We start from the raw sequence: 25,778 nt of genomic DNA, 5'->3' as shown, positions 1-25,778 counted from the left end.
ATGAAAAATCATTTTCTGTAAAAGACCTAAATTTATCAAGATAGGCACAATTTGGAATCCTCATGGAAGAACCTATGTATGTACCAGTCAATAAAACTTTCTTTTATGATATCTCACACTATAAAAAAAGTGTAAGGCAGAACTCCGAGATTGTTGTCAAAGTGATACGCCTGTGTCCGGTAATATTTAATTCCCTGATGGTTTTTGAATTGTCTTTCGCCTGAAATCACCGCATGCACGAATTCCGTCTTGACCCTTAGTAATACCCTGTACGATGCCCTCGAAACCAGTGGTATTTCGGAATTTCTGGCCAAATTTCCACTCCAAGACAGATTTAAGTTCCTATAAAGTTATTAGAGTATCTTCTGCGTTAGAAATCTTTACATTAGAGGTATTTTCGGACCTTGGGAAAAGAGTCGTCAATCTGTGCGATATCCGGCGTGAATTGGTTGTGCAACATAGGTGAGTCAATGGCTTGTTTTATTGTTTCACCAAAGATTAACGGCCGAACAATAGCCTAAGAATAGATGCTCACATAAATTAGCAAAACAAACGTTTACCCAAACAAAATACTTTCCTACGCCTGAATTCTCACCTTCGCTACTGCAGAAATAATCTTGGATCCTCCAGAGCCGCCGATCACCATCCGTGGCTAAAAAGTTGGCAAACGTCAGAAAACAAGAACTGTAAGGGATGAATTAGTCAGGAAGGAAGCAAGTTCCTACGTCAGCTAATTGTTTTTCAAGCGCAAGTAGCGTATCTAAGGTTGATGTTTCGAAAGAATAATTCAAAAAAGCATACAGAAAAATTTATACGAATATATAAAACGTAGATGAGTTGTGTAAAAAGGTGAAGTAAGACCTTATAGTTGTAACTTGTAAAAGATGAATATCTGGTGAGCTTTAGAAAAATGAATCGAGCGAAAGTTGAGGATTCACGCGCGCTTTCGCAAATATACATTCGATATTTAGCAATTTGTCTGTGATATCTAAGCAGGAACTCGGTTTGGTTTGGTGCGCACGTGTTCTTTTCCAAACAAGTACAGGCCCTTTATTCAAATGTTGGGAGCTTGTTGTTAAAACGTAATAATTGGGCTTGGAAACATGGTACTTAAAGCAACCGTAAAGAATTCCAGCTCGCTCCGACCTCAAAGGGAACTCACCTCCTTGGTTTTCTCATCGAAGATCACCATCGGACTCATGCTACTCATCGGTCGTTTGCCGGGTTGGATGAAATTTGTCTCTGACGGAGCGAAGCCGAAACTGTAAGTGCAATGTTTGAGATGAACACTTCAGAAAGACCCAGAGCAAATTCCATATTATATTTTTTAAAATTTATCAATAGATATCAACATGACTTTAAATTCTATGTCTTAATGAGATTATTGTCGCTGTTAACACACGTACCCATTTGCCATACCCGGAGTCGAGAAATCATCCATTTCATCGTTCCAAACAATGCCATAAGCTTCGGATTCGACTGCAGCACCAAACCTAAGTTTATGAATCTGTTTTAACTCTAAAGATCGTTATACCGCATTCATATTAAGAAAATAGAACATCGCACAGTGTGATCTAAGAAATAGATATCACATTGCGGGACGTGCATCAGATTGGCAGGTCTTTCTTTAAAAGAGGAGAATAGCCAAATCCTTACTATATTTCATGGTCATTTCTCAAGAAAATGTACACAATTTTGTCTTAACCGCTCCATTCTCAAAAATGTTCACTCCTATCTTTTCATGGCAGGGTAAAAGCTTCTTCACGCCCGAAATGACAGCAAAATTCTAGTGCAGCATAAACCTCTTCAAACTACCATCAGTGCCTTGCAATAAGTGTTTCCAATCAAAGTGAGAAGGAACTCCTTCTGTCTGAAACCTCATTCACTCAGAGCCTGCAATGCAAACTTCTTCTTACCTCCATAACTGAAAACTGCTTACTTTTTCCTTCCACTTTTTCATTTTTTTTTTTACTTTCTCGTCTCTGCAACTTTCTCCGTGACGAGATCTTTTGCTGCTTTTGTGAATAGTTTCAGGTGGTGTTGGAGAACTATTTAAAAACATAGCCTTCGAAATTTGTGTAACAACTAATAGTGGTAATTCAAATTGAACTTAAAAAAAGAAAAATTCACTCACCATCGGTTTATTGTTGTCGTTGCTGAAACTCCATTGCCATACTCGTCAAGTACTGACACCTGCGAGGTCCCGTGATCGGGTACCTGCAATGATCAGTTGTTGATTGTTTAACATCGTAGTCTCTATTCTCCATCTCTGAGATATGCTATTTTATTTATTTTCGTCACTTCAGATATAGAAATGCAATAAAACCAGGAAAATTGGCGACACTGCTACATTTGCTGAATAAGAACTCTACTTGAAGACTAGGACTAAAAGAATAGACTAAGATGTGAGATAACACTATGGCAGTAGTACCTGTGCATCGGGACCTCCTAAATGCTAGAAAAATGTCTGTGAGAGGAAGGTTTGTGAAAGATTGAAGCGTGAAGTCAATAACTACAGAAAACAGCTCCTTTGGAATGTTCCGTACAAGCTGCTACGTGTAACAATAATTAATTTTCACCTAAATGGTCGTCGTCACAAACGCTTTGCTATCTACTCGGATGTTTCCATGCTGTACCGCCTACGCACTCTCAGTGTGCTGAACAAGAGATAGCGAGAGAGTTAAAATGTACTAGCGAGACATGAGATCGAATTTTACCAATTCCACAATCCTTCATACTGCTCTATACACCTCCGTTTTATACACTCCTCTGTATGCAGTTATAGCAATAGAAGCAATTATATGGAAGCATAGATATCCAGAAGAACATACATGGGTTTGATTGATGCCTCCGTAGTATGAGGATGGTTGAGCGATGTCCTTCATTCTTGCTACAATCCATTTGGTGTACTCTTTTGTTGTCATATTTTTAGCCAAATGCATTGCGGATGGAACGAATGAAACATCTCCCAGGAGGGTTCTAGAAATTTTTGACAAATTAGCTGGTTCGAAAAGAAAAAACGCCATCCTACCTTTGAGCATAAGCAAATTTCATAGACTCAATAAAATGATGAATAGCTTTCGGATCGCTGAGAATGTCCGTTTTGTGTCCATCTGGGTAGAGTGCTAAACTATGAAGGTTATTCCCGGTTTTTGTGATTCCTTCACAATAGACTCACCACTCATTAAGGAAACAATAAGTTGCGTGACGGCAAACGAAGAGGGTGGAGGCCCACCACACATTACGAGGTCACCACGGAAGTGGTGATTTGTTAGTTGATCATAGACGATGGGTTTGTATGAGGCGAGATCCTGTTGGGTAATTATGCCACCTGTAGAAATCACCAAAATGTTCGGCAACTCATCTTCTGCCCTTATTCCATGTATATTAACACCACTCGGTGGGAGAGCAGCAAAAAAGATAGGCAACAGCATCGGTTGCTAGTTACTAGGAAACTCCATCACTGCAGAAATTATTGATCATTCCGAGTTTATCTCCTCGCATGAGGAAGAAGAACCATAAAAAGAGGCAGGGAAGGGAAAAGATTTGAATCTTGGGTTCTAGCGCCATTTGGTCCAGGCCACTGAGATGTCCCCTTTCTTGTCTCTGCACCTCCATATTTTTCATCTCCTTTCTCCCGATTTCATCACGTCTTTCTAATCACCTAAGCCAAATTCTTGCACTAGTCTTCTTCATTACTCTCGGACTCTCATTCTTCGTGCTAATCTTAATTAGGTTATTGGTCTTAGTGTTTGTGTTGTGATTTGTCCTTTTCCTCTCCACTTTTTAGGCTGGTTACTTTAGGATTTTTTCTGCCAATCTTGAAAATTACCTGAAAACATTAAAAACAAACTTTTAAACGTTAAGCTGAACTCTGCGTACTACCCTGTAGTCAGTCAGTCAAGGTTAACCCCTCACACCCAGCTTTTTTGGAAGACGCTGGCACAGCAACAGCCATTTTTCTCTTGAACACTAACTACCACACTCTTCACTCCTTCATTTCTCACCACAATATTTGCAAATAATGGGCCTCGCAATTTAATTTTGCGAATCTGTTGGTTTTGAAACAGTGAGACGTAATTTCTCATGAGTAACCTTTAAGTAAGATTTAAAATTCAGAAAACTCCATTAATCCATTAATTACCAATTTTTTAATCCCTCATGATCTACATATCTCAGAACACAAGGAAATGGTAATTCTTGAACAGTTCAAAAGTGATAAATTTTTATGCGGGGCGCCATACGAGTCTTTTTGCTACCTGTTTGTGTAGTAAAGCACATCGCCAAAGCAAGAATAGGTGAAATGCCTAAAGGGAGCGTGAAGTCTCTGCCAACAACCCTCAGTTTCACCTCACTGAATGGCCGAGCTTCTTCGAGTGAGGGACCTGAGAACGCTTGACCTCGACAGACAGTTCAGGCGATACGTCTGATCTTCCAGAATGTGCGACAACAGCAAACAGAGGTTTGTGAAAGATCTCACTCTAGGTTGAAGAGGATAAGAGTTATATTCGTGGGCGCATGGGCGAAAATGCGTCAGTGGATAATACTAGCCATCCTATTAAGTACATAAAGTGATTAATCATATGCATGCAAAGCCTACCTCCCTCTGCCATTTCCCTAGCAATTGTTTCAGCCATTGTACCGTGATAGAAGAGCTTCACCGGATCATCCGAGTTGGCGATTGTTATCAGGGTCTCTGCCAATTTTGGCCGAGGTAGGAGATCCCCAGCTTTGTACGTGCTATTCGTTGCTGGATTTATCCACGCTCTAAAAAATTAACTTCTATAGCTCCTCTCTTTTCTATTGGTAGACAAAGTAATCCAGAAACGCATACTTCATGCTGGGGAAAAGGCGGAAATGTCGTTCCTTCACCTTCATGACATTGTCGAGGTACTCCGACACGGGGACTCCATTTTGACACAATCGTGCTGACGGGAAAATGAGATCCTTCCATGAAACACGTCCGGAAATTGCCAAATTCGGTTTCTATCAGGTATTTCATTTATTGTTCAGCATAACTTTTATTCACCTTATAATTACTCAATTGTTATTACTATATTCATTCAGTGATCAGCATAACATGTGTGGGAGTCTGTCAACTACGTCTAATATCAAAGTCGGCTTCTCCATGATACTCACCTGATCCATAATTTGTAAATGCGTGCCAATACCCAGCAAGTTCTCCTGGAGTTCCGGCCGATTTAAACCCTAAATAGACGTAGTTACGATAACACAAACTAACGTGAAGGTTTCAAGATAGTAAGGAATTTATCATACCGTATTTTGACCCGTCACTATCGTTGCGGAACATATCTCTATGTGCTGCAGCAGGAGCGGTTTCTCTCGCATCAATCGCAATGCATCTACCTTCGGTTCTTCAATAAATGGATTTAGAATACAAACGTTATCCGAATCATATCCGACTATGTTCAGTCGGCAGAGTGCAATGCATCTTCGATTGGAAGAAGATGGAGGGAGGACAGGATTGGAGCAGGGTGGAGGTGTTTCTGGTGGTGGGAAAGACGTCTGTTGCGACATAAGTGCCGTGTTCACCCAGCTGAACACAATGAACGCCGACTGTTCGCTATAGGTTCGAGGTGAGAATTGAGATCGACTCGGAAATTTTTTTCCGTGAACAACCATGTTTTCATGGGTCAGCAACCACGCTAGAATACCTTGCAATTTTGCAAGGTGTTCTTTTAAAAAAAATCAGCTCCTGATATAAAACTTTGCATTAAGGGCAGCGTATCACGAAATTGACGTAACTAGGAATGTGGAGACCTTTTAGAAAACCTAGATGTGGGGTGTGGATACTGAATATGACCATGGCCCGCGTTAATTTCGCCAATCGTTCCAGAAAACCGGCGAGGAGCGTTCCTACCAGGCACGTTGGAACACCTTCCCATACGCACGCACCACATCCAAGCACGAGGGGTTGAGGATCAATGAGGTCTCCTCGGCGTTCTATTCAAGAAAAAGCAATGAACAGACTACTGAGAGAACCGGAGCGTATAGAAGGATGGCGAGTTCTAACGTTCCTCGTAGGAACCAAGGCGGCTCCCGTGCTACATATTCTTTCTCTACACTCAAACTCCCAGTTTTTCATGGAATTTCACGCAGTCTACGTCAATTTTTTGATCACTGCCTTTAAGTACTCAAGATTATTTCTTGTCCCTATGCTAATTGACAACTCATTTCTATATCATTCACAAAATTTTGAATTCATCGTCACTTGCTGCAAAGGACTAACAAAAAGAGCTTACTTGTTGTAGATTGTCATGAGGAATCCACCACCAAGGCCACTTGACTGAGGATTTGTCACCCCTAAGCAGAACATTACCGCTATTGCTGCGTCGACGGCATTTCCACCTTTTTTCAGAGTGCTCCTTAATTAATAAAATTTCACCTAGATTAGATTGAGAGATGCGATGTTTCTTTTTAAGATTGGGGAAACCGATAGGAACTGTCGTGATAAACTTTCCACAAAAGAACATAATCTTCGGAGGATTTGGAAATTTTATGTGGTTATAGTGCAATCTTTGTTAAAGCGCATAAAAATCGATTTTTGTCCCCAAATCTGACTGCCCTGGTAGCCCTGTTCGGAAATTTAGTGATAGAGATTCACTTGTGCATATGCATAGTCAACCTGCGATAAGCAGAACCTCCGAGTGATAAGATCAAAGAGGCTAGATCAATGAGCTTCTGGCTTTTCTCATCCGCTTTTTTTCTTGTTTTTTTTTCTTTTAAGTTTATTCTCTTTTTTTGGAGTTACTTTGTAGTTCTACTCCTCCAAATACTCCTCTGGTCAGCAGCGCACCATCGTCCTGTCCCATAGTGCCCTCCATGGATACCAGCACCTGTCCTTGCAGAGGACTGTACTGGACAGCGACGGTGTACGTGTCGCTTTCGGCGGCTTATCAACACATAAATATGCGTTTGTAAACTCGATCCCAAAGACAACGAATAAGAGAAATGCGACAGTCATTTGTTACAAGCACTAATATCTACGAGTGTTTAAGAGAAAATACCCTACCCTCCGATTTGCGAGCATATACCGTGATCGGTGGTGACAGCGGCTTTCTGAAATCTTCCCTCGACACTGTTCGAAGGCGGTGGCCAATCGAAAGGCACATTGTTGACAAATGGCTAGAACGTTAACCCTCAAATTTTTGAAATAATTCTGAAAAGAATACACAAATAAATAAAAATAAAATAATCCAGATTTGAAAAGAATTAACTATGAACGCCCTCTACAGCTTTTGCAGTCAGTTCCTACTTTATTTAACGTCTACAAAAATTATGGGGGTGAACTACTTGGTGAACCAGAGGCAAATGTGACTTTGAAATGGTTTTTAAAGTTGTTTTCTCCTGAAAAAAGCAAAATTAGCTGCTATAAGCCTTATACACCACCGCCTTAGGATTTTCGTTTCCTCAATCACTATAGAGAGTTTTTTTATGGTTTCTACTGTACATACCATTACTCTTCCAGAAGTAGACTAACATGCAATGTACAATGCAGACCTAACTTTTTTGCTGTTGGGCTTCACATCCCAAGTTGGATCATTTGAAAAGGTGAAGTCGATCAGTAAAACGAAAGTAAAGAAATAACCCTCACTTGCAAGAATATAAAAAATAAATAATAATAAAAATAAATAAATAAGAGTCTAAAAAAATAAAAATATAAAAATAAAACAAAAATATTTTCTATGTACGGAATCAACGGGCCAGTACTCTCCAGTTGTTGACATGCGTAAAAACGACATTACTTTCCTGTGCTCCAGATATAAACAGGTGAACAAAGTCACATCAAAGGGAAATACCAGTCATCCAAACACTCTCGGTACCCAGGAAGTGCCAAAAATATTCGATTACGAAAGAATGTTCACTATGAGACAAGTAAAGAATATGAACGTTCTATGTAAGTTTATGCTCAATTACGCTAAATAAAGATATTAAGAAAAGTTCAAGGAATATCATGTCAAAGAAGGCTCACCACGCCATATGTCGAACCCGTAAAGAGAAAGACTAATGTAATAAGGATGATCATCACCAATAATGCGACCGTGAGAGTGAATAGGAACCTGAAAATCAGGGCGAAATTATCTTGTCGAAATAGTTCACCTGTTATTAATGACAAAGCTGTGTCTTTATCAAATCAAAAGGTTTGTTCAAGTTGAATATGGGAGGAGTGAGCGGTCTGGAATCGGTCTGGAAGTTTAGCATATGAAAGATATGAGACGTAGAACCTAGGCCTGTCCGACACAGTAACTAGGAGTTGTCTGAGACCGCAGTGGAGAAAGGGGGCAGGGTCGCTGCTCAGAAAAAAGCAAAGCGGTAACAGGAAATGTACTTAGAATGTGAAAACAAATAGAGAAACTTCTTCTTATAAATCCTTTGCAAACTAACGTTCTGCTCAATCAGAGACTCTACGATATAAGTTGCGTAGCGGAAAAATTGCTACACTTATTTTTTGAGTCTCAGCTTCTTACAACAGTAACCACGGTAATTTTCCGCTTATAAACGAAATAAAAGTAAGTCCGGGTTTTTTTTTCTCTTCTTCTTTCTCCGTGACTTGATCCACTTTGCTTCATATTACGATACCATGACATGTGGACATCAATCGATTCCTGATGATGAGATCTATCAATCTAGCTAATTTCGAACTACAAACTCTTACAAAAGCACTCGTACTCTTAAGTTGCCAGCGGCCACAAATTAGGAGGCCAGGCCCTGAGATAATTGGGGATGTTCAGCATTTGATGCAGACAAAGTGCGAGAAGTGTGGATATTCCGAGAACAAGTCACAACTTTGCTTTTTCTCGTTATTTAACTCGGTTCTCTGAGTAGCTATCAGCGAGTCATGCTAAGTGTTCCAGCCCAGACAGTCACTACTTCCTAGGACTCCCTCTTCTCTCTAAAATGCGACAACGGAGTCAGCAACCTCCGAGAGTTGAAGGTGGATTCCGAGAAGCCAAACTGAGGAAAAAGTCTTCCTGTTTTCACAAAAGCCAATTTTCGTGGCTCCAATGGAGGATTTTCTTGTTTGGCGCAAATGTGAAAATGAACAAATCATGATTGTGTTACTAAAAGCGTAAGAGTGTTCGGCTCAAGAAGAAGAATGGCATTTCTAGGTAAGGAAAAAATCCAAAATAGGTTTGGTGGGAAAGTTCTTTCTGACTATGTGTTATTACTTATTATTATACTTATTCTATTTACATATTTGCAATGATGACGGAATAAAAACAAAATTTTCAAACAAGAGAGCGAAGAAAGAACAACTGTTTTCAGTTATTTGCATAGTTTAAGTTGACGTCATCAAAAGCATTAAGTAATTAGAATTGATCTGTTGTAAAAAAAAAGAAAATGTTTTTACACGGTAAATAGAATGAACACGCTGATAACAAATGGAAAAGGAAAACGAAAAAAGGGACGTATTATCCGCAGAAATTTGCGGAAAAAAGAACCAACTGAAGTTCTGCAGTGACTATTTGTAAAATTAAAGGCCAACTTTAATTTTTCTGCCTCTTCAGCTGCACAACTGGCATTTTTTGCGACATTTACGCAAGTTTAGGTAAACAGAAACGAGGGATGATTGAGAAATGACAAATTTTCTGAAAGAAAAGATTAGCCAGCGCTTCAGAATCCACAGCGACTTTTCTTCATCGGTGTTAGTCATTTCGGTAAATATCGAGTAAAAATGCACGCTGTTTTGCTCTTATCATTAGAAAAGAAAGCAGACACAGACGTGCACAAAGTCAATCATTGAAGAATCCACAAAGTAATGATTTATGCATATCCACTCATTTTCGAGCATGTATTTTCTAATTAATGAAAATCTAGAATATTTGGCTATTTGTGACTACTTCTGGACAACAGGGTTGAACAATAGCTCTGTAACCTATTCACAAAGGAAATTGTGGATAACGTATATAACGAACATCACTACGCACAAGTTGAGTGAAAAACAGTTCGGAAAAAGTAATGCGACTGCTCGCGCCAGCCTCAGAAAACGTTCTGGACTGGCGGAGAATACGCGAATTGCGTAGTGTGACGCCGAAAAAGTGCGATCGGAAGGGAGATGACCGCTCAGTTGGACGCTACGTGCGCAAACACGCCTACTCTCTGTGTAGATTTGCAATAGCAAAAGTGAGCATCAGGGTACATCATCAGGATCTCCAGTAAATTTGAACGGTTCAGCTGATTTTCTTGGGAAGAACGAGTTTCTCAAGGACATATCCAAGAATTTTTCTCGGAGCCGAGCGCATTTCAAATTCTTTTTGAAACCAAGGCCAATTCATTATCTCATAATGTAAGAAATTGTGGGTTAGTGTCTTCTTTGCTATTTTGCTCCCAATCACTGCGTCCTGCATGAGAAAATTCACCACAGTCTCACAGACAAAGATCAGAGCTGGCTGTGTATTCAATGTATCACTTATGTAATCATCTACCAAATAGAGGTATTTAGGAGCCACTGACTTCGAAAAGAATTTTGAACAGTCATTTTGACTGCTTAAGTGAAGTGCTGTTATTTCATCTAATTTATTTCGCGCAGAACATAGGAGATTTTTTTTAAAGCTTCTACAAATTACGGCATTCACTTTAAATGGGCAGTGAAAAACATGCTAAGGAAATAAGCAGGAAGTTGTTGAGTTAGGAAAATTGGATCAGAAAAGTTGAGTTGCAGCTGAAAGCTCAGTGCAGAAGCATGAAGCATTTTGCGATTTTCCATAAATTTATATATGAACACTTGGAGGAGGGAGACCCGATTCGGTAAAATGATGAGAACTGGTTCCTTATCTCTGGTCTGAAGTTGACACAACCAGCTGGAAAGCTTTATGGATCTGTACTTCATAACCAGTCCAGTCTTTGTTGGCAGTTTTCGGTGAGATCGCTGTTTGTCGATGCGTAGAAAATCTACCGGATATTAGGACTGGCACCTCAGACTGGAAAAGGAGAAATGCTTTTAGTTCTAAAGCATCAGTGCAATCTAACCGGTTTTTTTTCCAAAGGGAGTTTCTATGTATGTGTCTTCTATCGCGTCTGTATGCAAACTAGACAAAACAAATTAGTGCACTTGCAACAATTTCTGAAGTAACTTCACGTTTTTACTTTAGGTTTTTTTTGTTGTTTCCATGGTTGGGTTGCTTCTGCAAACCAATCTACAGTCTACAGATGTCTCACTAAAATCCATGATTCTGAAAAGAAACGCGTCGCTGCAACACCAAAGGATTTATCAATGCTATCAAAGCTATACTTCATTCTATTCACTGCAATTCAGCGGCAGGAAGTTTGTAAAAGTTGGTGTCAAAATTCGCGGAGAAGTACGATATAAACACTATTCATATTTGCTCTTGCGCTTCGTAGATTATTAAGGAACGCTTTTCAAATCGAGTTTGCGGTTCAAATTCGCCTCATTTTGAGAAGTTGACGTATAAGTGATCAAATAGAAAAAATTGTTTTAATAAAGGCAACCGGATCAAATTCTCTACGTTCGCCGATAAAATGCGCAGTAAGACCGTCTCTTTATACTTGGAATTCCGCGTGGCCCCGCTCATTTTCCCTTAACTGTTCTGAAAAACCAAGAAGAAAACGGCATTTGTTCCTTCGAAGTACGTGAAAAGACTCCACCATGGTCCACGCGCCGCGTCTACGACGCAGTCAATAATCAATGAGGTCTCCTCAACAGCCTATTCAAGTAAAACCAAGGAATGGGCTGCTGAGGGGACCGAGGTTTGTACAAGTAGGCGCTTTCTGACGCACCTCATAAGAAGAAACGCCGTTCCCACGCTGTTGTTCAGGACGATTAGGGGAAATTGAGCGGGTCCACACATACCATACCACAAACTATGTTCTCCATCAGGTTTCCACATTACGTCGATTTCAAGATACGTTGCCTTTGGAGTGTAAATTCGAAGAACTTAAGCACTTCCAGACCTATCGAAACAACGTGAATTCGATTTCTATGTTTAACAAAGGAATTCCGTAAGTTGTGAGACATACAGACAATATTATCAAAACAAAAATGATGGAAGATGCATTAGTGTCCAGAGAGAAAGTTTATTTGTTCAGTTTAATAACTTAGTAGTAATAAGATGATAAACTTATAAATATAAAAAAGGATAAGTGAATGCGTCTGAACGTTCGACTTCAACTTAGATTTAGTATGAGGTTTTATGAACGCGTGTGCAGCATTTCGAACCCGAGAGGGCAAGCGGGGGCCAGCTGATGTATCAAGTCGCTGTTCCTCCTAGACAGGTCTTGTACCAATTTATCGACCCCGCGAGTACTAAACGTTTGGTTGGCACTGGGACGGACTCGAACATTCGATCGTGCAATCACAGCGGAGAGTCTTACCGACTGCGCTACATCGCTACCTCAATCTATAAATTATGGGCTAATAATTAATTAAGGGATTTTGGGAGTTCAAGCAAGATTCCAGTTGTCCATATCATTTTACACTAGTGTTCTTGCTAACTTTAGTTCACCCTGAACACTCTTTATTCTATTTTGTTTTTTGCGCTGTTTTGTCCACTGCTACGAAAGTATGAAGGTCAAGAGGTCAAACGCTATGCAAAAACGATAGCAAACATGGGCTTCGAGCCGAAATTCCCTCAAGAAATATGCCAAACACAACGTAAAAGTTATGAAAAACTCCTTTTCTCTCTCGCATAGGATTGTACGTACCAGAGCAAAAAAACTGCAAATACTTAAATCGATTTCAATCGTCTATTTTTTTTTAATCATAATTTTTTGAAACTCCAAACAACATTTCTGCCACTAGCATTGGAATGTTGATAAGCCCTTCTGGTAGCTATTTAACTTAGGTTTGAAAATTATTTCAGAAATAATGGGTAAGAAGGCGAACACATAGATGGATGAAGATCTAAGCCATTAATTTAATAGAGAATTGCTATCAAAAAAGGTGCGCATTCTAAGCAGAAAAATAATAAGGATAACGCAAACGAAACGTGATAATGCATGAAAAAATGACGCATGCACTAATAACTTCAAAAGTCGCAAATGAAATATAAAAAGTGTTAAAGAAATACTCACTGCCGAAATCCAGTTTCCTCCACGCGATCCTTCCTTTCGAGACTGTCTGTCTTGTTGCTGTTGGCTTCTGGAAAAGAGCTTGGAAGAGAGTTGGCAAGGGCTAAGTCGAAAATTGTAAAACTGTAAGGAAAAATGTTAGTCGCTGCAATCTAGTGGCCAAAAATACTAGATATGGAAATAGAAAAAATATTTGTTGTTTGTCACCAGGGGAACGCGAAAGACACAAGCGCAGAAACTTGTTCCAGCTGCGAATATGCAGAGCCAAAATTTGTAAGGCAAAATTTTCTGATACGGTCTCCGGAGATCTATGAGTAGATTGGAAATCTCGCTCAAATCGAGGTTTTCGATGAAATACGAAACACTGCGAGTCTCCTCATTTCCTTGGAAAATCAAGCAAAGAAGCACGTTATTTTTATCGAAAAATGAATAGAGAGGGTAATCTGCAAGGTTTTCCACATAAGTTAGAAAATTTTTTCGAAGAATACAACCTACCGCACGAGAATATTTTACTAGATAAATTGCTTATCATAGAAATGAAAACCGCGCAGTGATTACGAAGAAATGACGTCATTCCTTAAGTCTTGTCGGAATCGCGGGAAAAATCGAATAATAAACGGATCGATACTCGAAATTATCTTCAAAAATACCTAGAAGGTCTCTCGATCACGATGAACATGAAGAAATCTACCGATAGCGGAGCGATGGCATCGTTTCCTCGGCAGATCATCGCGATAACGTTGAGCATTCAGAGAACAGTTCTTCTTCTGGTCGTTCAGCGCGCATCCGGACCGACAAGGATCTTCGGAATTTCCTCCAATCATTGGAATTCAAACTGCGAACACGGTGTCGAGAGTGTTCCGAAAAGACAGGAACGCGCCTAGCGACACAATAGAAGCATTCCCTGCGTGGCAAGTGCATTAAATATTCATCGAAGGACATTTGAATGAGGAAAAAACGATGGTGAGGGAAAATAGCGACAAATGCTTTTTTACAATAACCTTTACGAACACGTTTGAGTAGTAGTCGAACGAAAAAATATTTACCCTCCAAAGGAGGACACAAAAGCCACGAAAAGCAGTCGATTGCTCAAAAATAAACGGGAATCATGTTTTGATGTTTTTAATCTGATTTTCAGTGACACAAAGTTCTGTAACTTCATGAAAAAGGTAGAATTTCTTAAAGAAGACAAGATATCAGCTACATTAAACATCATTGCGATTTTTTGTGAAAAGATGTTCAACTACTTTAAGAAAAGCACAAACAAAAGACAGTCAACAATGAAAAAAGTTCATCTCGAACGAATGAAAAGAAAGGACCGCATAATCGAGCACATTTCTAGAGATTTCGCATTTCCGCTATCAGAATGGAAATACTGGCAGACTAAATTTCAAAAAATTGAGTAGCTTACATGAAGTCAACGAACTCCGTTTTTAATAGTGGCGAGACTGAGCATAATTCAAAAAATAAATTCAGGACCGAAAAGTTACTGGGAGATTTACGTTGAGAATCACTTCAGGCTGAAAACTCGGTAAAAATTTTGAGCCTGGCAAGAGTGCATGCTCGACTGACTATTGATTCGCCCATGAAACTTCGAGGTGCAAAGAAAGGGCAGGGGTGCTACAAATTTTCAGCAAATTGAGAATTTCTGAATGGTAAGAGTAAGAAAGAAGGGCGGTCGCCCTAAAAAAAAAACTACAAATTGCTGATTAAAATCGATTCCGAGAAATGAGAATGATGAAGTGATTAAATGCATTTATTGACGATTGATGCTGGTGTCGTCCACCAGTAAAGTGCATCCAGAGAAAAGAAAAGCGTGTGATCCGTGGGCGGCCGACAATTGTAAGACGATTCCAAAACTATCAGATCACTTCATTTTCATGCGCAATGTTTAGATGTTATGTTCAACCACGTATGCGCTTCGTCTATGAAATGCAGAAGGAATACGTACTGAAAAAGCATGCGTTGCGGCAAATACGTAACATTCGTCCGGTAGAACATGTCTGACGTCGACCATATGTTTTCTGTTTATCGACGAAGAGAACAACTTCATCGGATTGTTCAGCCCAACGAATTATCGTTGCGTTCCCGTAGCATCTTTTCTATTCAGGCTTCTCTTCATCTTTTTTTTGGCATTTCTTCTCTTTTTCGTCTCTCACCTTTGCAAAATGGTAAAGAATAAAGTTCGCGGCGTTGTCCAATCCGTGTAACAACGCGTCTACGCACTCGACTTCAGTTCAGAACCGAAGGTTTGTGAATGTCTGCACAGCGTAACAATGACTTGAGGGATGTGTGAATTCGCGCTTTTATCCTCTCAGACGAGTCTGGTACCAATTTATTGACTCCGAAGGGATGAAAGCCATGGTTGCCACCAGGGCGGTTTCGAACCATCGATCGTGCACTGTCGGACCTCTTACCGAGTACTCTACACGCGCTCCCACATTCTAGTAAGATAACAAATTATTTAATTAGGATTTTTCTCCCTGTGAAAAAGTACTCATCCCTTCATGACTACATGATTGAAAGTATACAGCAAAATGTAGATCGCTTCTGTACAACGGGAATTTATTAGCCTACCGTACTCACTACGCGAACGATGGGAAGATGATCTCTTTGGGATCCTACATTAGTCTGAGATGTATTCTATACTAGTTAATTAATTGAATTACATCAGCTATATTTGAATGATTAGCTCCATCAAATAACATTAAGAGTAGGTTGCATTGTAAAAGAAAGAACGACAACTGGAGAAGGGTCCACACCTGCTCTAGAATTAAAAGAGTTTGCTGATCGACCAGGAAACGGTTGTGTTGATATGGTGGTGACAAAGATTGGCGCCTGAAATCATATTTCACTAAGTAAAACTTGAAAGTAGGAAGTAATTTTTGGGAAAGATAGTTGAATGGTGCCGAAACTGAAATTTCATACGACATCAGTGAAGGAGTCAAATTTCCCTCCAAACTGAACGTACGCGCCTCATCGTTCGGCGTATTGGAATCGCTTTCGACCAACATAACGTTGACACCATTAGCAGCTGACATTAGTCATCGAATTCAGAAATCGGAAATGTACTAGCATTGCTACGTGTCACAAACCTCTTTCTTTGTCATCATTTTTGTTTTTTCTTTTCTTCCTAACCGAAAGAACGATCTTTCTGTTTCTCTCCAACTCAACGAGAAGCTTCACTGTCTAAAGTTAGGGGAAGTGTAGGCTAATGGGTGAGAAACATTTCGGTTGTTACGTAGGGCAGTGAAGCACTTAATTTCTCCATATTCATTACACCTTACACGCATAACGAGCCACAAATAGCAGGAATGACCTCCGTTTCTTTACAGCTATCAAACATTTCCATAGTTCTGATCATGCTGATAAATTGTACATATGTATTAGTAGTGGGAATAAACCCTAGTTAAACAGTATTTTAGTACATCATAGAATTACAAAGTAGAAATTACCTCCGAAAAATTGCTTAGCTCCATTCTAACCGAATAAAATCTTCTAACACGGATGAATAATCCCAGGTTTCGTGCAACATCAAAAGCTATGGCAGGGTCGAAAGTTTGGATAGCATTTGGAACGGGAAACCGCTAGAAACTGGTAGCCGCATGAACTGGAAATTTCGCCATTTCCCGTCACAAAAAGAACTGTTCTCGCAAAACCATCGGAACAATTATCCTAGGTTAATCTCGTGATCATGCACAACTACGTTTGCACACGTGATCTGTTCCACACAACCCTACAATAGTCAAGTTCCTAAAACCGTCAAGCTGTGGAGCAGTAGCCGGAATGCTGCACGTTGTGTACTTGTGCATCTGCTCTGTCCATTGATTGCAGAAGCTGCAATCTTAAAAAAAATCCAATAGGTGCGAATTACTGCACATAATTTTCAAAATTTTGGGAATGTTTTTCCAAAGGCCGAACACTGCTCCTTTTGTGCGGCAGAAGAATGGTGAAGAATTGAAAATTAAACGGTTTAGGATTCATTATGTTACAGAAATCCTAAAAAGTTAGAGTCACTCACCAGTCAACTCTACGATAAACTTAATTTTTAAAGGCTAAGTCAATTAATAGTTATTCATTTATTTTAGAAAAAAAACAGACAGAAAACGACGTCTTTTTGCTTTAGTTTTATTTATTATTTATTTTCGATGACTATTACTCATTATTTTTATTATAAGAGGATTATTTTTGATGGAATGATTAAGTCCGTACCTTTTTCACACTGAGAATCCTCATATTAAAGAAAACTTTTTTAATTAAAACGATCTTGAGGTACGTAGACGTTGAGTGCAAAGGAACAGCGGGCATAGGACCATCCTATTGTAACCTGGTTTGGAACTCCTTCGACTCCAAATAAGTTTTTTTTAATTCTACAAATCTTCCTTTCTTTCTAGAAATACTATGCTGCTATGTATGTTAGAAAGTTCATTTCGAAGAAATATTTGCCTTCATAAGGAAAAATGATCACTGGGAAATTTTTTGACAGCTACCAAGGAAAAAGCAATACAACAATCTTAGTTTTATTTTCTACTGTTTTGTTAAAGTTATAATAGTGTGATCTTTGGTGAATAGGACAGAATTGTTGGAGCCTATTTCTGATGAGGGTTTGTCTTCAGATTTCTAGTAAACTTCCTCAAAGACGGAACAGACTCCCTCCTCCAAAAAATGTTATTAACAGCTCTTGAAACCCTCTTCTGTTAACGAGGTAGTTCCGATGAGATCTTGATCTTTGAATGGAAGAACACTTCAACTGCTCACTCACCTGACCGACGCTCATTGTCGTGGAATCCGCATTGACAATTCTGAAATCTATTTTGTATCACAGGAATCACTTATGGATCAAAACAGTAACCTTATGTCGGGAGACAAAATTACATAGGAATATTACTGCATCAACACAACTGCACTTAGTAAGAAAAGAGACTAGAAGCAGTCAGGTTCCAGCCATGGAACCTGTTCATAACGAAGGAAAAATGCGAAGGAAGTGAATCCCTAGAAAAGTTGGGAATAATTTTGTTGAAACAACGTTGATAGCAGTAATTTCTCAGATTTTTGGGACTGAAATAGCGAAACAGGATACCTTCAATACCTGTATTTCGGGTATACTGTATTGTACACCTTCGCTAATCATCAAGTAAAGCCTGCAAATTATGATTCGTCAATTGAAGTGAATATAAAAACAGACCTAAACGCCTGATGCGTTCCATTCGAAGACAATCGATGTAGGAAACAATAGTGGTAGGACAAAAACAGTCAATGGTAGTGTTCTAATACGCTCTGAAACACTCAAACTGATCAAAACAGCGAAACGTTGTAAAGGTGGATGACGGAGGCGGCGAAGGCGAAGAAGAGAGCGATGGAAGCAAGTCGTAGGCACTTCCCCTTGCTATTCCTGCAGATCATGAAGTGGATGCATTTTCAAGAGAAAGAAAGCCACTACATAATGCGTATGGGACGTTATGGAGTACCTCCGGTCTTGAATATTAGAGAAGTTTTTATGCACCACACTCCCGCTCAGAAACAATGATGAAGTACATCAAAACTCAATAAAACGCAATACAGACAGTTAATATTTCTTGAAAAATGGAAACATTTTCTTTGAAAAACAAAGTAGAACGCTTTGAATTCTTTTCTTCTCCTTTTCACGAACAGAAAACTAAAGCAAAATAAAATTCTTTGACGCAACCAACAGATTCCCAATTTGATAACGACATTTTTGAGAGGAAATAAGGGAACCCAACATTCGTACCCCAGTGAAGCATTTTGGAGGGGATAAGTTATTTACGCTAACCGTCTTAATTGGCTTTTCGTTTAGCGCAAATTTTAGAAAAAAACGCTCATTTAGGGAAGAATAGAAAGATTTCGAACAAAGGAAAGTGCAGAAAAACTCAAACAAATCAAGTAGAAAGGAAACAGAGAATGTTCTAAAAGATTTGATATCTAGTTTGTTTTGTGAAAAAAAAACTAGCGTAGATGAAGGAACGTGACTGCTTGTTGTACTGCAAAACAAAAGTCCTTCCGTGTTGACGGTCAATTGTTAACTGATCAATTTCCACTGGAACTCAAACGAACTATGATCATGAGAAACGAGAACGAACGAGAGTTAAAGAAGCATCTATTTTGTTTCAAAGCATATGATCGGACAATTATGCGGAATCGCTTTTAATTGCCAACTTTTCCTTAAATGCATCACCTCAAGAATCTGGCGTGGTATGGATTTCGTTGGGGTGTTCCTACTTCGGGTCGTAGATTATGAATACAAAGGTGGTTTCGCTCATCTCTCTCTGCATCACTGTAAACAGACCGCTTCTGAATGCGGTTCCTTATGACGTCCCCTATTGCAACGCCCCACCTTTGAGCTCCGCCCCGCCTGGGATTCGTCGAATGAAATAAATTGCTCATCGGGGCGTCGGAATGGATTTTCGACGAATGGCGGGGAAGGTACGCAAGGATGGCGCGTCGCAATAGAGGACGTTGCAGGGAACCGCATTCCAAAGCCGTCTGTTTACAGCGATGCAGGGAGAGATGAGCGGAATCACCTCTGTATTCATAATCTACGACCCGATGTAGGTATACTTTAACGAAAATCCCTACCGCGCCAGATTCGGGGGGTGATGCCTTTGATCTCCCCTAACCTTCATCACCTGAGCAGATTGTCAGTTGCTGGAAACTAATATGACAGTTACTTAAAGCCCAAAACATTCTTTTGTGTTGTTACAGTATTGTATTACATGTCTCCGAGCCTGATCACCCCTTTATTCCTCAAATTTTTTCAATGCTAAATGCAAATACGATATCAGCTTTCCAAAACAGAAGGAGCCTTGTGAGAAGCTTGTACGCTCCTCCTTATAGTTTCGTCAAACTGCACGAGGTTAGAAGTCTTCCACTTGTTGGATTTGCAACACAAAAATCATCATCGGACAAATTGTGGAAGATATTGTACTATAATTCTGAAACAATAAAAGGATAAGGTCACTGGCGTATCATTCCACTTGGGATGCGCCCACGCGGTTACCGCAATTCGTAATCGTTGAGGTTTTGGAACACGTGTTGGCCTATACAATGGCTTGCGGGGGCCCCCGATGGTCAAGTCAGTGTTTTTATCCTCCCAGACCAGTCTGGTACCAATTTATCGACCCCGGAGGGATGAAAGGCTTGGTTTGCACTAAGGTGGTTTCGAACCCTCGACCGTGTGGCTACAACGGACCTCTAACCGACTGCGCCACACCCGCCCCATTTTGGAACAATAGGTTTGTGTAATACTAAGAATGTGGTATTGGTGTTCACCACTAAAAAAACTAAGGATTTGTTTTCGTTGTGAAGGAAAAATTTCATTCCGGTCAATCGCGGCGATAAGTCGACCTTTTCGCCAATTTCGAAAACATGCTTAGGATTAGAATAATATACCAAAAGACTTTCTTTCACTCGCAGAAGGAGACACATTGAAAAAAAGGCCAGTGAAAATAACATTGAAATATTAAGTGTTCAGCAGTGAAAGAGAATGAACAGAAAAATTAGAGGAAATGAATACAAAGCTTAGGGAAGAAGCATAAATCTATGAACAGAAGGAAGGGTCCAATTGTTTTGAATTACATCATGTCATTCAAAATCAATGTGATAGAGGTCTAATTAACCACATTCTGTTGGAGTGTTGCATGTAGAGAGAAACTCCAGAGAAAAGATGGTCAGTGGCCTTAGGTGGGGCACAGGATATTTTTCATAAGGGATCGAGATTCGTGAGAACGTAAGAGATCTCCGCTGCGACAATTTTGTCCATTTTTAATTCAGTTCGCTTTCATTTCATGATCTTTTGGTCCTCTTTAACCCACTTCATGTCATAATTCAACACCTGTTGGCACGTACACCCACACATGCACACATTTCGCACTTATGTAAGTGTAGATGTTGTCGACCGCGAAATTTTCTTTAGAAAGAGGACAAAACAGAACCGTTGCTTCTTGTTAGTTTTTTTTGCATTTTTATATGGCCATTGCCCAACTTTTTCTCTTCCTACTATTTATTTCTCCAGAATTACATTACAAATCTGAGAAAGTCGCAAATGAAATTAAACTGTCATTGCGGTACTGTGAGGTTCGGAACAGCAGCAGCACTGTCTTTGTCCCTCTAATTTTCTAATACACTACTTCTCCAGTTCTTCTACAGAGGCATCATCAACGAACACTTTCTTTCTTTTGAGGGAAGAATTAGAAAGAGTATTACTCCCCTTCTCGTACTCCTTCGTAATCTCCTACTAACCATTCCGGATTTCTCAGGAACGAAATTCGAAATTATCTAGTGCTTGGCTCAAAAAAAGAAAGTTTTCCGATTACCTTCCTGTTTTTGTGCTTATCCTATGAACAAAAAATACAGTGTAAATTTAGTATGTGAAAGCAGATAATTAAAGAGCTGCAGCGATTGGAATTGTTTTACAAGAAAAGGGGGACTAGAATTCACCTACCACAACATAATTCTAGCACAAGGAAATGGAGTTCATATGTCTCCAAAACAGTAGCAGAACTTTCACTACAAAAGTGCACACAAACAAGAGCGGAGCGGAGAAATTACGGAGAAAAATGCGAGAAGTGGAGTTTATTGCGGAAATCTCTCATGCATTCAAATGCTAATAATTTAGGGGAAATCGTAAAGCATCGAAGTGACGCACTCTTAAAGAGTAATGCATGTAGCAATTCGAAAAATGAGAAACAGTCATGCACCGCCTCCGTTCCAGCGCCCGCTCTCTCCATCCTCAGCCTCGCTCGCTGCGGCGGAGAATTCCACTTGCTTCTGATGGACTTTAACAAAAAACGGGAGAACAGAATTCATCTCTGCGAGAGCACCATTAAAAGAAGCTGTCGACTAGTTATTTTAATTTTCGAGTGATGATGAGTGGCTCTTAGCTCGTTTTCGTTGGAACAAATTGCAATCGCAATCCAATAGGAATTCGAAGAAAGAAGAGCATCTGTCCCGAACAGGGCCACTTAAACCTAAAAGTTCGCAATAATCACCATCAGAGTGAGAGAATCAGAACAACTAACATTGCTAAAATTTCATTGACTAAAGATTTTTAGATTGAAGATCTTGATACACATTTATTTGGGACGTTCGTTGACCAAAATCCGTTTGTTCTTCCCTCGCAGCGCTCTCGATTTCCTAGTACGTTTAACGAAAATCTGCGATGAACCTTCACAGAGGTTATTACTCACAACCTGAGACAAGCTCTTCTCGCTAATTGAGCAAGTTTTTCTGCAACAGAAACTTGGACCATGTTAGAGAAATAAATCGAAGGAATTCTTTTTAATGCATCTTATAAACACATGCTGAAGTTGCTTATAACTCGTCCCGTTCCTTCAAAACAGGACTACGGAACCCCTCGATCTCTTCGCAATCTTCCATTTAATTTGCTGTGCATAGTCGATCCTAACTAACACTGATCTACTCATTTCATTATATTTTCGCTTCACTTTACTAGCATCTGATTCACGTTTTACTTATTCCTAAAACAATGGACTTTTTTTGGTGTCTCTCGTCGCAAAGTTAAGCTTGGAATAATCAGCAGACCTATCACCAAGTTCAAATTTATCGAAGGTCCTATGTAGGAACCTAGAGCATGAGATTTTGGAGACTACTGCTCTCTGACTTTAAGTAACCAGTCTCTTCCTCCTATGAAAAGTAGAGCAGTGACTTATCATAACTTTATGACTTTTCGAACAAATTTGACTCTTATTTTTTAGTTCCTTCCGACAATAAATAAATAAGGCTGTGACTCTCTGTTTTGCAGTAAAACATTGCGCTGAGCGATAAAGACACGAGAAAAAGTAACGTAGAGGGACAGTAGACAGAGAAACAAGCGCGGTACAACAGAGGTACAACAGGTAGAGGTACAACAAAAACTTAGTCATTCTAAACTTTCCAAAATGATGTGGTGTCTATGATGTCACTCAAAATCGAGAATGCTTCACAGCCCTTTTTATTCGTTCTGGAAGTATGTATGATGACAATGTTATCGAAAAGCTCCACGCGCGAAGTGACTGATAGCGACCTTTCTCAAGCGGATAACACAAATGCCTTCTGCAAAAAACCAGGTTTTAGAATATTTTACATTTGACTTATGTGTGAAGATATCAACCGAATAGCATCTTATGGCTAAGAAAGAAGGAAAAAAGACCCTAAGCATTAGGATCAATATATATATAAGGGTTGCGAGAGAAGAGTATGACATTTTAGCAACTTCTATTTAAAACAATAAAAAACAAAGCTTCTGTAATGCTTAATGGGTCACCCCAAAGAAACTTCTAAAGTTTGCACTAGTGATGTTAGTTTGATCATTGCAATGTGGTCACAATGAGCAAAAAAGTCAGAAAAATTACAGGATTTGCCTTAATCGAATCGAAATAGGGACAATTTCAAATCAGTAAACCTGCATGACGAAAAACTTGAAGTTAACAGCCCTAGTGACAACAAGGAAGGATTTTTGTTTGTGTAGCTTTGAAAAGTGGGCGTCCTCATGGAATGTGTCGATACGCTGACGAATCCCAGTAACTACGTGAACTCTGATCCGCCAGATTCGTGATCCAATGGTTATCCAGAATCAGGTTAACAAGCCGAAGACGTCGCTCGAGCCTCGTGATTCAGAGTAGCACGCGTGTCAACAAAAACAACTGATTATGACAAAGCCGAAAATAAAACCAAAGGCAGTTAATGGAAGCAGGGAAAAAGTAGTTATCACGGAATGTAGGACGGTCGAGATTAGCTATCTTTCCGAGCTAGTCAAACTATAAGCTCAAGACAATACTCTCACAAAAAGTTTCTCGGTTCGTGACGACGTGAGCACATAAGCAGAATGACGACAACTCAGGGCAGTGGGAGATGAAGGAAACAATGGAAAAGCAAATCGGTTAGTTTCTCAGAAAGATGGGAGAATTATAATAAATTTCAAATTGTCGCCTTCTGCAACGAAACAACAGAACTTAGAAGCAGTTTCTTTCATTAGTTGTCACACTAAAGAAGTCCAAGAGATAAAAACAATCAGCCAAACTCCTTTTATGCTTTCGTGAGATCTTAGAGGGGGATCTTAAAACGCCTGTTGCTGTGTCAATAGTCTACTCATCTGCTAATTTAAATGTGAGAAATTCTTACTCCACTCGGAAGATGCGTTATTTCAATTTCACGAGGTGCCCCATTTCCATTTGGAGGACGGTCAATTACGACATTTGGTATTAGATATGTTTTGGTAATAGAACTGAGAGGATTACGTGATTCACTATTTTTGATTTACAAACGAATAAAACACATACATATAAAAAAGTACCCAAGTAGAGATAGTGCTACTGTAAGTAATTAACTGAAGAAATGATGAACCTGATAAAATTTTCTCTTAAATCTACTTAACGTACAACAAAAAATGACCACTGTTTGTAATAACAGAGCAGTGTAAATCGCTTAGGGATACTCCAAAAACATAATGATGTGGTGTTTGACGGAGGAAGGCAATTGTGAAACGCAGCGAGTGTACCCCTGGTCGTCGGGTCTAATCGGGATGCGTTGGCTTGTGGCCAAACGGGTTTCCGTTTCAAAAGGCGCTGGACTGAGCGATATCGCACCGACTGCAACGTCGGTTCTCTCGAATTCGCACTGTTGCGCAGTCAAAGCTGTTTGCATCCAATACAAACTACTCAAAACGCCTAAAAAAGCCAAATAATAAAGTAGGAGATGTAGGAAGGCAGTTCAGTAACATGTGTTGGTAGCACATTTTTGATTTTATCACAGGGGCATTTTCGGCTAATTTTCCTCCCAATGCCTGCTTCTGCCAATGGGAATAATTCATTGTCTTTCTTCGAATAATAAAAGATTACTTTTTAAGTGTGCTGAAATGTGGACTTCTTTCCGAGAGAAGCTTGTGAATGCCGGCAGTGGTAAGATAGGGCGCTATGTTAACCAGAAAAATTCTAACTCAACGCTCGTGAAAAGCATTCTTCTTCATTCTTTTTTAGCACAGTTTTAGAGGAATTCTAAAACTGTGCTAAAAAAAAGGAATTTTGTTCTATTTCATTATTTCTGAAATACAGAACAACTATGTACATTTGAGGAAAGTATGTGGGGGGGAGTAACAGTAAGTGATGGGGTTTATGTTGTATGATGCAAATTAAATAAGACTAGGATGCCCAATTGCTCGGATATATCTACCTTCATCTCAAAAAAAGAATATGAAAAACTCGAGGAAGTTAGATCTGTTAGATGAGAATATCTGTGTAGTCTCCTTTATCTCAGACGGTCTTTAAAAGCTGACTTTAGCAGTTTTTTATAGAAGTTTTTAGTGGTTTATTGGTTATGTTCAGGGCTTACTTCGACACCGAACCCGGATCGTTGCTCATTTCTATCTACAGAAACACTTTCCACGCAAGCAGTGAGTTTTTCAGAGCTTGAATCATCAAACGTTCAACTTCAGCAGTTGTTGTCCTTTTCTGTTCGTTTCTTGATTAAAAATGCTTGAGGTATCACTTACTGCTTTCGTTTGGCATAGCAGCCAGATGGGAAAAGCCTGGCGAACCACCGGTGCTGCGCTATGACACCAGCAAGAAAGAGGGGATTTTAACTGTGGAGAGTAGAGTGACCTCAAAAATGCCTGCTTTTATCTAAAAAAAATCGCTCCGTCTACAAACTCTATTGCCTTTTAATGGGCATTTCTGAACGAACCTAGTGATTTCCGCTATGTCAAGCTCATTTAATAT

The 25,778-nt window shown here is 39.6% G+C and overlaps 1 protein-coding gene across 3 annotated transcripts; it reads right to left on the bottom strand.

The window, feature by feature from the left end:
- Nucleotides 1-186: 186 nt before the first annotated feature.
- On the bottom strand, nucleotides 187-19,540 carry RB195_014367 (uncharacterized protein; the record flags this gene model as incomplete). 3 transcript variants are annotated; one of them, XM_064204606.1, is made up of 21 exons in its annotated part: nucleotides 187-342; nucleotides 404-517; nucleotides 596-652; nucleotides 1,163-1,262; nucleotides 1,407-1,493; nucleotides 2,135-2,217; nucleotides 2,832-2,979; nucleotides 3,032-3,125; nucleotides 3,179-3,331; nucleotides 4,601-4,767; nucleotides 4,835-4,928; nucleotides 5,140-5,208; nucleotides 5,278-5,375; nucleotides 6,264-6,386; nucleotides 7,034-7,146; nucleotides 7,994-8,081; nucleotides 13,054-13,120; nucleotides 15,813-15,888; nucleotides 17,813-17,852; nucleotides 18,236-18,243; nucleotides 19,403-19,540. In XM_064204606.1, 21 exons carry the CDS (start codon nucleotides 19,538-19,540, stop codon nucleotides 187-189), a joined length of 2,073 nt encoding a protein of 690 aa, XP_064060485.1. The 3 variants fall into 3 exon arrangements, with proteins under 3 accessions (XP_064060485.1, XP_064060487.1, XP_064060486.1); XM_064204605.1 differs by lacking the exons at nucleotides 15,813-15,888; nucleotides 17,813-17,852; nucleotides 18,236-18,243; nucleotides 19,403-19,540 and adding an exon at nucleotides 13,742-13,874; XM_064204604.1 differs by lacking the exons at nucleotides 187-342; nucleotides 404-517; nucleotides 596-652; ... (15 more) ...; nucleotides 18,236-18,243; nucleotides 19,403-19,540 and adding an exon at nucleotides 15,966-16,091 and having other exon boundaries at nucleotides 15,748-15,888.
- Between the last annotated feature and the right edge of the window lie 6,238 nt (nucleotides 19,541-25,778).

Source organism: Necator americanus, chromosome V, assembly GCF_031761385.1.
Source record: "Necator americanus strain Aroian chromosome V, whole genome shotgun sequence".
Lineage (NCBI taxonomy): Eukaryota > Metazoa > Nematoda > Chromadorea > Rhabditida > Ancylostomatidae > Necator > Necator americanus.
Note: the sequence above shows the minus strand (reverse complement) of the source record. Positions and strands in the feature narration are given on the sequence as shown.